The following is a 12,672-nucleotide window of genomic DNA, read 5'->3' as shown; positions in this document are numbered from 1 at the left end:
GTCTTCCAGGGGCCATCCTGGGGTGAAAACTAAACAGAAAAATGTGGAGAGACTTTTGTTTTGTAGGCAACAAGCTAACAAAAACAAGCACACCCAACAACACTGTGCAGGAAGACGAGAAAATACAATAAAAGACTGTTTTGTTTGACAAACAGAGACAGTGCAGACAGTGAGTAATAGACTTTATGCAACAATACTCACAACTTTGATTAATTTGGGGAAAACCATCTTGATTCTTTTGATTGGTGGATACTTACAGACTAAAGGAATATAAATAATGGAGCACTGGACACATATTTGGACTTCATGTCTGATTCAAAGGTAAGATAAAGGGTAAGGGTGGGGTAAATCTGGATGAATTATACTTTGGGGCTCATGCTTTCCATAAAATGAACTGAGTGCTTGAATTGTAGAGAACCCAACTGATCAAAACATGTGCAGCGTGTAAATACATATATCTTTATGTCGCTTAGCAGTTTAAGCAGGTCATGGGTGACCTTTGCTGTGCAGTTCATTCTGTCATTCAGAGCCGTTGCACCTTTTTCTACTCAAGCATTTACACTGAGCGCACAGGTGATGTCAGTTAAAGTCTCTGACTGACGGTTTATTGGGCATTGAGACTGAGCAAAGGAGGGGCATGATCAACGAACAGACGCGTATTCAGAGTTCAGATACAAAGATATGTACACAGTGTGCACAAACACAAGCATCCTCAACAAACTACACCGAGAGAGAGGATGGAAAAACATAATGACACATCTTTCTTGTAATCTCTAATTGTCTCTCAAACACACACTCAGAGGCTACGCACACGTTTCTCCACCACCACATCACACACACAGAAGCCTGGAGTGAAGACATGTGGTAGCTGTGTCCTGATCATTACCCGCAAACTCACTGTAATCTCTGTTGTTTTCCACAGTCTCAGCTTCCATCACTCCCACACAAACCAGATCAGCCTACTCCAAACAGTTATAGCCAGTACGGCGGTGAGCTCCAGCATGACTCAGAACAACAACATAAAATATTTTCCTATTGAGAACACTAAGCAGTAGCCCGAGAGGACCATTCATATATATCATGATAGCATGAAGGGCAAAGGGGATGCTAATTGGTACGCAATGTACCTGCGATTGAAAATGTGAACATTTAACTGATGAGTGAAGTGTAAAACTGGTGTGTGGAAGTAATTTCACAATCATTACTTTGTCAATGAGTTTAAAGAGGCCAACTGACTCAGCAAAAAGTTGGTGTAGTCCTTTAAATGTAAAGACTCTAGATAACTTAAAGCTGCATTACTAAATAGTTTTATATTAGCAATTACCAGCAAGAATCTCAGCATCTTTAGGCTCATTGTTTAGGTTTTTGGGCCTGTAACTTCACTGTTTTGGTTCACTCTCGATGCTCTTATCATTTCCAGCAGCAGTCAGCAGGCCTCTAGTGTAAAGTTCAAAATGAAGGACACTGCATGCTTCCTGTCCAGCAATAAACAGCAGACAGACAAGGTTAGCGACTAGCTGGTGGAGCCTTTAGAAGCTAAAGAGCCAGATGCCTCCCTCAGGAGTTGGTGGAGACCAAAACCAGAGCTAAAAGAGAGTGAGTATTGGGCTTACATTCACCAGGTGACCAGAAATGTGACGCTAAATGAATGCTCATGTTGCTCCATCTGTGTGAATGTGTGCTGCTGCCAAGTTTACCCAATCAGCTGTAGAAGGTGATGTCACTGTTGTGTTTACAACCTTCTCCGCTGCCCCAGTGGCAAAAAAAAAATTAATTAATCACTATTTAAATGGTAAAAAATTAACTAAAACGTTCAATGAAACGGTTCAGTTTACATAACTTTCACAATTAAGACATGATGTGAACCATTCTAAAAGATATTTTCCCAAATGCACCTCTAATCTTACTCCTACCCACACTATACAGACGTTTGCTCTTTGACATCTGACTTGGCACATTTCTGGAGGCTTCATTTTTGGCAAGGATGACACTGTAAAACATTAAAATCAAAAGCCTCTTGAATTTAAAGAATATCAATGTGCATATAACCTTAAAGTTTTGTGAGAAATTGAACGGTCAGATGATCAATACTGCTGCCCTTTTAAATCAGAAGCTTTTAAGCTAGAATGCCTCTTTCAGCTTTAGAAAATCCTCAAGGTTCCTGTGAAAAAGCAGACTTGGACGTTGGTCAAGAACACTTTTATGAGAAAAAGGGCTTTGACATCAGTTAAGTTGCCACCCATTTAAATGCGGGGGTTTGAAGCACCTTGCACAATACAACAACTACATCTGCAGTTGGAAACTACTCTTTGTAACGTCTGCTCGATCCAGAATCAACCAAGCTGAGAAATGCATTGATGTTGAAGTTGTCTGAAGGATGTCCTGTATTACTGTGTAAGTTTTCTATTTAAATCACATGCTGCACGACTGAGTCATGCTAAAGCTATCTGAAAAAACTTCAGCCAAGATTTCTAAAGCTTCATGAAAAGTTCTCTCCGGCATCATTTCACCGTTCTCAGACGTTGAGATGAGACTGAACTGTTTGCAAAACTCACCCATTCTCTTGGTCAGCGACTGAAAGGTTAAGTGTTCCCATGAGGGTTCATAGCTGCAGCTCTTGGTTCTTGTCCTCTCTTTCTTCTCTTTCACTCGCTCTAGCTGTGTCTCTGTCTCGCTCTGTCTCCTGTCTTGGAGCCCAGCTGGCCAACCACCACCAAAGCCTGCTGGAGTAGGACTGCTCAGAGTCTAAACGTGACTGGCCTTAAAGGTTTTTCTTGGGGAGAAAAAGCCCACATCCCACTGTCAGTCAAGCAGCGGAGCATAGTTTCAGCTGGGCCGCCATCCAAACAGACATGAAACTATTCTATTTCGGTCTGCCATATGAGCAGTGGTGCTGTTCAGAGGAGGGGGGGAGAGATTCTGTGGTGGAGCATGTAATTGCAGAGTGACCAGTTATGGCGAGATGTAATTGCAGACCTCATCAGATGGAGAGAAACTGCCAACAAGACAAGGTAAAGGACTTCTAAATAAGACTTTAAAAAAAGAAGAAACAACACAGACCACATAAATAAATGAGGAGCTGGGTTCCAGATGTGGCAGCAATGGGAGGGGAGGAGAAGAAAGAGAGGGAGGGAGGGACAGAAAAGAGGGTCAGATGAAGGAGCTGCCATGGCAGCAGAGTGAAATCTCATGTCTGACACAGTGAAAGCGTGTTTACCTTCCCAGGAACAGTCGCACAAGACGGAAAGGGGGATTGGGGAAGGTGAGAGGACGTCGGGGCCGGCCGAGTGTTGTTTCTGGACCTTTACCATGAATGTTCCTGGGTGTCTGGTTTCACATCAGCCTTGGAAATGACTACCTTATGGAAAAATTGGGAGCTTTAAAAATGAGGAAGGAAAATGAAAATATAAACGGCAGTCGGCTGGTTCCCATTACGACCAGGACTCAGCTGGTCGGGGTTGCTGCAGTTAATATCTCTACGTATTCTTGAGTGACTAATTACCATGTGATCATGCGAATGGGGCGGCTCCACACACACTCCCATGTGCACATGAGGGCCTGCTACACTCTATAGAGTCAATAAATATTAGCTTTAGCTTAAATCTGAACGCAAACAGCTAATTTCCTCAAAAATGTTACCTCATTTCCTGCCAAATACAACACGGGAGTGCTCATCGAAGCACATTTAGAGGCACATTGCTATGTGTGAAAGTATTCCTCAGCCAAACCCCGTTATTTAAAGGACGAGTGGTCCGTTTTGGGAGATGCACTTATTCACTTTTCTTGCCAAGAGTTAGGTGAGAAGATTGGTACCGCTCTCAAAGTCTGTCTGCTAAATATGATGTTCGAGCCAGCAGATGGTTAGCTTAGCTTAGCTTAGCACAGAGATTGGTAGCAGTGGGAAGCAGCTGAGTGTTTCAGTTTCTTGGAGCTGCTGCTGCTGCTGTGGTTGACTGAGATTTGTCTTAGAACGTGGAAAGTCAAAGCTTCGTTTTTTCACAATGACAGACTGAAGAAAAGCTGAATGAGAGAAACCAGCAGAACAGCAGCTAACGTGACATCACTACTTCTCTAGTCCCCAAAATGTCGATCTATCCCTTTAAAACATTAAAAAGAAACATCGAAGCCTCAGGTTTTGAAATTGGTTTGTGGTTTAGGTTTCTGGGAACTGGACTAGCGGCACGTCTTCTCTCTTGAGATGGGGGCTTGCTTCATGGTTTCTCTTATACGAACCATCTAATTTCCAACTGGAAGGGCCCCATTCAAAGCAGCTGCGTGTCATTAGGACCGCTATTCTCATTGGCATAGTGAGATTGTTAGATTACTGCTGAGAAAGAAGCTTAAAACCAAACCGACCCACGAATCAGTCCTCAACCTCCCGCCCCCCTCAATTATCAGAATATGGAGAGGGGGTTTTATTTTTTTCCTCTTCAGTCATGCAGGAAAAGTTTCCATGTGGATTCAAGCACGGCTCCGACTTCAGCGCTGATTTTCTCCAGACAGACAGACAGACAGACAGTGAGACAGAGACAGAGTGGAAAGACTGTAAAAACAACTGACAGAGGAGGGTTTGAAGGCTTCAGGGGGAATAGAGCGCAAATCCCCCTTTCTGTTTATACTCTGATAGATCACACATCTCCTCTCATGTGGGAATTAAGAAGCCATCCAGTTGAACAGCTGGTTTTATAACCAATCATTTATTGCTTTAAGTGCCTATAGTTTGGACGCAGCACGCCGGGTGTTGATGGTCGTCATTTTTCTCACATATTCCCTCTGTTTTCATCTAAACCAAATAAAATGTTCCACAGTAATACATCTTTTAGCTCTGACAGCTATTGTGTGCCTGGGTGTGATGCACACTGTGACAAATATCCTGCATTCGCTCCGGTGCACACGCGCCATTCATCCGTGCAACCAAATAGGAACAACAGTATCCTGTTTTTCAATTTCACCCTTATTGAATGGGCTCATTATCGCCTCAATTTCCAAACTTACATCCCATATTTGTCATCGAAAACTGAAGGGCCTTTATTTATCCTCCCTTCAAGTGCTTTTTTAGCTCTCTGTCTGATTTTTGTGGAAACACTGCACCTCAGATACTTTACAAACCGTTGGCAGCACATAAGGGGAATATTACTGAAAAAACAACATTAAACTGTAATTATGTATTTGCACAATATTTATCCGCTCCAGTTTGTACAATCAACGTGATTTATGTGAAATTATTCCCAGTTTCAGATCTGGATTTGTGTTTTATTTTCCACTAATGATGATCACCTTTTCTTTTGTTTTTGTTTTGGTGGTTCTCTTGTGACCTTTCCTCAATGGGGCCTGAAGAAGTACACATGATTTCATACAGAAACTCCGCTGAAGAGCTGCCCAGTACGACCAGCCTTCTACTGATTACTGGCTGGAGCAGATGAGGGTTCAGCGCCTTGCTGAAGCCCCCCCCTCAGTGCTACCCTTAAAAGAAAAAAGAACATTTTCCATGCCTGGTTTTCCACTGATGGTCCAGAATTTAAGCTGACTCCCTTTAGCTTCTTTGTTGTGAAAGAAGATGCAGTTTGATCATATGAGGCTCATATAAGACCTTCTCAAAGGCAATTTACCGCTTCTCGTTCATCAAAAGCCGTCAAAACCGCACATCCTTGTTATGAAGCATCGGTCGATGACTTCATTCATGACCCACCTACGGGATTGTTCAACCGGTCATTGTCTTACACCTCATTACTGCTCAGGCCTAAAGAATCACGCTGTGTGTCGAGACCTGTCATTTTCACTTTCTCTGGGTTTAAATTTTCCTTCTTTGTTTAGTTCTTCACTCATGCAAGTCAACAAACGCAAACCTCTCTCAGGGGAGGCTTTTTGTTACGCTTTTGTGACTCGAGTCAGACCTGTGAGACTCTGCAGAGCCCCATTGAAACTTTTATGGAGATAATTATGTTGCCACCTATTGGAGCTCTGCTGTAAAAACAAGAGGACCCCAAAATGTTCAGTCACTCTGCATAAAATGGAACCACTCTGTCAGCTGGTATAAGTACAGCATGCAAAGACAGCTTGAGGAATGTATTGTTAGTGAGTTGCATCTAAAATGAAGGAGAATACAAGCTGAGACTTAGAAATGTGTTGATATCTCTGCACCAATCTCCTGTCTGAAGATGATAGATAAGGATGATGGATCTGATACATAATTTATGTAAATGGAGACATATGCTGATTCTGAACTGAGTGGTGTGCGTTCACCTCCAGCGGAGCTTAAGAAGAACAAGTCTGACTGCAGGTTTGTCTGCCTTTTATTAAGCAATTACCCATGCAGTTTTTACTCGTATCATCATGTATCTCAACATATCCATGCCACTGTGGTGTGAGTCAGAAAATACTCCCAATGAAACGCATGTGTTTACACCTGCAGACTGTCGCTGCGTACAAAGTGACCCAAACCGAGCAACAGTACAGCGTATGAACGTGGATTTGATTTTCAGCATTTTGCCAAATTATACATGTGTGCTCCAACTTTTCAGGATGTAAGTGTGTATCTGTCAGTGGGAAATACTGTCAAATGTAAAACCAATGAATTACAAATCACGTGAGGTTCACGAATGCCATACGATTCATCATTTATAATTTATGGACATTGAAAATCAATATTCCAGCAATTAATGTACAAATATAAGCTTCTCATAGTATAATCAGCCTCTCAGTCGTTCGACCTCTTTCTACACCTAAATGCTTAAAAACCTTTGAAGAACAACACAAGTACCCCAAACCCGAGTGTATCTAAAATACATTTTAATCTTGCTGAAATTTGTTTTCACAATATTGTTTACAATATTAATCTGTCTTCATTCTCTTCATCCTCGCTCGGGTCTTCTTTATCGTCTCGAAACAGAACTGTACAATCATGTTCATGTAAATTGTTCTACATCAAGGCACAAGACAACAGCCGTTGTGGGGGGGCCTTGGGTAGGGTGATCTTTAATGGCGTCCCTCTGGCACACAGGAAAACAGGGTACCCCTGGGAAGAAAGGGAGCTGTGGAAAATGTATGGATCTCAACCGGGGAGGGGGGAGGTGGGTTTCGTGGAGGAAGTGTGCTCTAACGAGGTGAACGGAGGAAAAAATAAGGTGATAACCACTGCTGCTTTCATTTTATTTTCCAATGATACTCATGTATAAAAAAAGAGGAACCAGTGGGATGTTTGTTTTTTTTTTCTTCGGGAGTTCATTTGTTCTTGTACATAAACTAAAGTGCTTTTTTTCTCTTTTTTTTTTCTCTTATTTGCCAAAAGCAAAAGGTTTCACTAACAGGATGGAAATGGGGACGAGAAGTCTTTCTTTTTTTTTTCTGTAAGAACGTGAAGGAGTGGATAAAGGGCCAGTTCAGTGTTTATTTTCTGCTTGATTTTGTTTTTGTTGATTTTTGTTCTCAGGTGTTTTCTTGTCGGGTTTCAACCTCTGAAAGACAGAAAGACAACAAGAAAATGCCCATTTAAAGTTTTGCTTTCAAGGACAACATTTAGAAATGATTACACGATGAGTGCAGCGTGATTAAAATCCATTTGTAATTAAGAAATAATCGCTTTGTCAACAGCCAGTTGTGATAATTCTGCTTTCATGGTTCTATTCTACATGTAAAGCAGATGGAGATACTCATGAAACATTATTTACCATTTTCCTGAAGGTTCTGGAGTGCTCACATCTGGACGTTTCTCCTCCGCCTGCCGAAGGCCTTGGCGCCGACGTTGGTGGGGACGAAGTTGCTGTTGCCCATTCCCCCCGACCGGCTGAGGAAGTCCGCCAGGCGGTGAGTCACGCAGGTTGCCGTGTTGCAGGCTCGCTTCTGTGCTGTAACGCTGCTTCAGGAGAACAAACGAGGGGTTAATGCCAAGATCTGGTGCGACGTTCGACCATACAGCACTGACACAGTTTCACATTTTAATCAACATTAACTTCACAGCACAGAAAAACACGCAAGGTTTAATCTTTGTCATTTTTTCTTACCTTTGAACTCGATGTGAGCTTCAGAGATAATTTGAAGGCCACGATCACATGCTCTAAAATCCTATTTATGTGCGTTTTAAGTCCATGTTTGCAAAAGAGTTCACTAAGCACCCACTGACTGCTTCAGAGCATCCCTAAGAATGAAAATGAGCTAAGGCTTCCTGGTAGAAAAATACGTTTATTGAACAAGAAACATGGTGTCGCATGAGTGGATCATTTATTAATGGTTTGGTTAAGTGATCTCTCTCAACCCTTAAATTTCAGGGTTTTTAAATGCCATCAAATGACTCCACGCACAGTACACAGAGATGTATATGTCTGAACGGGCTCCTGAATTACATCAATGGAAAACCAAGCCTGATTGTCTGAAATGGTTGGGACAAATCATTCTCTGCCAAAAAAAAACAGGGAAGGAGAAAAGAACTGAAAGGTTGGTTTCAGTTAAAGGTCATATTCTTCTCAAGCAGGTAGAATCAACATGCACTTGCCAATCCAAAAACAATGAGGACAGAGGAGGAGGAGGAGGAGGAGGAGGACAGGGGGAAAGAAAAAGATAGGAAGAGGAGGAGGAAGGTACAGGTTAGAGAGGGTCTGAGGGAGGATCAGGAAGGGTTAGATGCTGTCAAACGTCTCGCCGTAGTTTGCATAGCTGTCGCTCTCAGGCGCACTGCGCTTCTTGCCGGGCGTTCCTGCTCCCACGTTCGTGCGAGGGAACGTCTGCAACTTGTGCAGCTCCTGAGACAGTTTGCCCAGCACACAGGTGCTGAGGTTGGAGCAGCGCTTGGTTAGGTGCCTGTCCATGCTGTCGGGGAGGGGACACACAGAACACATGCAGAGAACAGGCTCATAGGTTTGAGAAAACATGCAGGTAACACTTTGTTTCATCTCTTTTTCTCTTCTTCCCTCCATTCACGCACCATTCCTCTCACATGCATTTCATTCTCATGCCACTGCAGGTATAAAAAAGACCAAATAAAAACATTCCCCCCCTACAGCATCATGCTTCCCCCCCTCCCCACTATTCAAAGAACCTGTCATCCATCCCCTCATGCGCCAGTCCTCCATCTCCACCCCCACCCCAGTCAATCCCCTCTTGTCACATCTTGTACACCCACAGAACAAACAGAAACCAGTCGCTTCCCACTGTCATGCAACTCCACTTAATTGACATCATGCACACTTATTCGTTCCGTTAGGCATCCACTGTTCACATGCCCGGCAGGCAGGCTGGAAATAGTAATCGGCTCAAACAAAGTCAAAATCAAACTCATCCATGCGGGAGCAGGGTCATGACAGAGAATAGGGATTTTTTTTTTTTTTTCTTGGGCGTGTATTAACATCTATTCTTGGAAATGATCGGTCTTTTGGTCAGCTTAGAAGTACATACCTCTACGCCTGATTGAACCCAAGTGGGGCGCTAAAAAGACGCTTCTTCAGTGGTCTTAAAGTGAAAGCAGAATATGATACGATCCCTAAGACGACAGACAAAGTCCAGCATGGTGGCCTAAAAAAGAGCTGTCGATTTTACCTTTAGTAGATTAGTTTCACCATCTTTCATTAGCTGTTTCTGCACCGGGAGGAAGCTGCTCTAAAAAAAGGATTAAGATAAACGAGTCATCTGTTCTCATCTGTGTACCTGTTTCCCTCAGTTGCCTGCTGCTCCAGCTCCTCCGCCGTCATCTGCACAAACTCCTTGACAATGGCGTTGAGTAACCTTCGCGCCTCGTAGTCCGTGAGCGTGACTCGGTCTGACATGGACTCTAAACCCGGTCTGCGGTGCGGAGGTTTAGGGGTCGGGGAGGGTTGGGGGAGGAAAGGCATTGACATCAGAATTAAATCCTTCACTAGAATTATCACCTGCAGTTAAGAGGAGGGGTGGGGGAGTGAGCGGGGGTGTTAGGGTGGGGTAGGGTGGCGGTTGGATGGATAGGTGGGGTCAGGGGGGTTGGCCGGGACGTCACCAACTCTGAGAGGGATGACGTCCGAGTTGGAGGGCCCCCGGCCAACGCAGGGAAACAATCTGCGGAAAGTGCCCCATCTAAGAGAGGGGCTGATGTGCAGCCGGCTTTAGATTTATTACTAAATCGATAGCTTCATGGGAACAGTGTGGGGAGTGGCCTGGATGGGGCTTCATAGAAATATATATAGATCTCATGTGAAGTGAATTACACTGTTTCTCTTTTTGCTTCTTCTTTCTTTCCCAACAAATGAGGGCAGTTTAATTTTTGGGATCTACATTCTTCCTTTAAATAAAATATGTGGTTGAAGATCATTTTAAATATATAACTCTGAAAAATTGACCCTATAAAAAATGCTCATTTAAAGTGATAAAAACGAGCATCCTAAATTATTAAGATAAACCAGAACAAATGAACTTTCTGTGCATGCACATTATTACTGTATGCAATTTTTACACCAGTCTCTCCCTCACATGCACATATCCTCTGCTGTTTTTCTCAAGCAGCACAGAAATTTGAAAACCTGAATATTTTTTCTTCGAGGTGTCATTTTTGCATCGACCCTCCACTCGTTCCCACTGGTTGTTCATGACTCAAACAACCGGGAATTTACACCCATTCTACTTCACATATTTCAAGTTGCTGGAAAACGCATCATGTCAGCTGCGAGTTCTCACCTGGCAGGAGCGGCTTGTGAGCAGTACATCTGGCAAATGACCAGCGCGTAGGCAACGAGGAAAGCAGAGATCTTCAACATAACCATGGTCCCCTACACAGCAAGAAAGACACCACCGTCAGGTCCCGGTGCACCAGACTGCAGCCATTCACACTCACACACCTCTGAAATAACTTCTGAAATCATTCAAAAGTTAATCTGCGAAACAAAAACCAACATACATGTGGAAATGCACTTGCTGGTCTGACCCTCTCGTGCTGCTGGGAAGGAGTTGCAACAAGAAAAAAAGGGCTTCCTGTCACTTCCCAGAGAGGTGAGCTCACTTCTACCCACATGTCAGCTTGCCACTATTTAGCTCAGGTCTCCTGCTGAACATCCTCGCTTTTACTTCCACACAACATCCCTTCAAAACTGAGTCACATAACAACCCCCCCCCTCCACACACACACACACACACACACACACACACACACACACACACACACACACACACACTCTTCTTCTGCAAAACGCACTGTTCCTCCAAAACATCCATCCAAGAGCACAGGACAGGTAGTTCTCTCATGTTGTACGCTGCAGGTCCCAGAGTGTCACATGCCTGCGGGTAGAGGTGTGTGTGTGTGTGTGTGTGTGTGTGTGTGTGTGTGTGTGTGTGTGTGTGGTTAGGTGGGGGTCCTAGACTGTGCAATGCATGAAGCTCTTGCTAGTGTTGGAAGAGGAGGGGTGAGAAGGGAAGGGGTGGGGGACTCCAAGCTTGCCAACTCCCTAAGGGACCAGTGCATTAGTGTAATGAGCTGCCAGCGCTCTCTCTCTCTCTCTCTCTCTCTCTCTCTCACACACACACACACACACACACGCACACTCACACACACACTCTCAAACCTGGTTCCTCTTCTTTCCCTTCCCTCTTTCACTTGCTGTTCAGTTTCTTCTCATTTTTGAGTCCCTTTCTTTCACTCTCTCCTCCCTTTTCTTCCTATCTCTCGCTCCCTCGGTCTCTGGCCTTCTAATAGCACACTGGCCCCTCACGAAATGGGTGGTGTTGATGCCGGTGACCCCAGTGGCCACACTCCAATCCCATTACCAACACCATCACGTCAGCGCAGTCTAACGCAGTGCCTCTGTGTCCATATCCCCTCTGATCCACACATGCATGCAAACAGCTTATCAGGTACATTTATAGTCACGCAGCCATTCCAACACATCGCCCAACATTAGAAGTCAACACTTACCTTCAGTGATAATCACCCAGCAAAAAAATAAATAAATATATATCTCTATGTATCTCTATGCAAAACACAATAAGTTGACTTTCTCTCAACTTGCAGGACAACTCTTGATTCTGTTGCATGCAGCGCCAACGCACCAGCCTATATATCCCACCACTTGGATTTGTGCATTGACTGTGTAGGTGTTTAATTATCCGCCGGCAGCCAATCACGTCGCTCTGATGCTATGGCGAGCCAATGGGACGCCTCCTTTCAGTCCTGGCTCACTAATAAGGGATATGGCTCTGCGCTGACGTCATTCCTCAGTCACTAAGTGCTCCATTCACAAAATCCACCAGTCATTTGGACCATTTGCTATCCCCAATTTGCATTGATGTCATTAATTAAATAGGAAGCAAAGCAAACTGGTGGCCGTACAGAAGCATCACCAGCAATAAATATTTTAAGAACTTTCCAAAAATGTTACATTGCATGCTATATCTCAAATGCCAAATCGATAAGGGCCCCCACCCCCCCAAAACCACCACTGCCACCCTCCCAGCCAAGCACTTGCAGGCGGGGCCATCTGCTGGGGAGGGATGTATACTACACAGTGACGCACTCCTGGGCTCTTCATTCATAACGCTGTTTGGAAAGAGCCAACAACACTACAGCCAGTGTGCTTCAGGTCTGTATAGACCATCTCACACAGTCAGCTTATATAATTAGCTTGTTATTGATTTAATTTGGGCCAACATGATGTTATTCACCACAAATAATGAACTCATGGGACTTTACATATCATGTTCAAAGCCAAATGGTTCAACTCT

The 12,672-nt window shown here is 43.9% G+C and overlaps 2 protein-coding genes across 7 annotated transcripts in view; both read right to left on the bottom strand.

The window, feature by feature from the left end:
* insc (INSC spindle orientation adaptor protein) overlaps nucleotides 1-2,584 on the bottom strand; it is a 43,021-nt gene extending 40,437 nt beyond the window's left edge. Inside the window, exon 1 of the mRNA XM_076733498.1 lies at nucleotides 2,556-2,584. The gene's annotated coding sequence lies outside the window, so the exon portion shown is untranslated. The remainder of the gene's footprint in view (nucleotides 1-2,555) is intronic.
* Nucleotides 2,585-6,274: 3,690 nt separating this feature from the next.
* Nucleotides 6,275-11,983, bottom strand: LOC143322208 (calcitonin gene-related peptide 1-like). 6 transcript variants are annotated; one of them, XM_076733232.1, is made up of 5 exons: nucleotides 11,867-11,983; nucleotides 10,636-10,727; nucleotides 9,637-9,771; nucleotides 7,668-7,852; nucleotides 6,275-7,454 (listed from the first exon to the last, which is right to left on the bottom strand). In XM_076733232.1, exons 2-4 carry the CDS (start codon nucleotides 10,719-10,721, stop codon nucleotides 7,693-7,695), a joined length of 381 nt encoding a protein of 126 aa, XP_076589347.1. In that variant the 5' UTR covers nucleotides 10,722-10,727; nucleotides 11,867-11,983; the 3' UTR covers nucleotides 6,275-7,454; nucleotides 7,668-7,692. The 6 variants fall into 6 exon arrangements, with proteins under 6 accessions (XP_076589347.1, XP_076589346.1, XP_076589348.1 ...); XM_076733231.1 differs by having other exon boundaries at nucleotides 6,277-7,454; nucleotides 7,668-7,855; XM_076733233.1 differs by lacking the exon at nucleotides 11,867-11,983 and adding an exon at nucleotides 10,856-10,923 and having other exon boundaries at nucleotides 6,277-7,454; nucleotides 7,668-7,855.
* Between the last annotated feature and the right edge of the window lie 689 nt (nucleotides 11,984-12,672).

Source organism: Chaetodon auriga, chromosome 6 (assembly GCF_051107435.1).
Source record: "Chaetodon auriga isolate fChaAug3 chromosome 6, fChaAug3.hap1, whole genome shotgun sequence".
In the NCBI taxonomy this organism is placed as follows: Eukaryota; Metazoa; Chordata; class Actinopteri; order Chaetodontiformes; family Chaetodontidae; genus Chaetodon; species Chaetodon auriga.
The sequence above is the reverse complement of the archived record's forward strand: the minus strand, read 5'-3'. Positions and strand labels throughout refer to the sequence as shown.

Coding starts and splice junctions, on each gene's coding strand:
- LOC143322208 (XM_076733228.1), bottom strand. CDS start 10,721: ATGGTTATGTTGAAGATCTCTGCTTTCCTCGTTGCCTACGCGCTGGTC. Junction 9,772..10,635: donor TCACAAGCCGCTCCTGCCAG/GTGAGAACTCGC, acceptor TCCGCACCGCAG/ACCGGGTTTAGAGTCCATGT. Junction 8,803..9,636: donor CAGGCAACTGAGGGAAACAG/GTACACAGATGA, acceptor CCTCCCCGACAG/CATGGACAGGCACCTAACCA.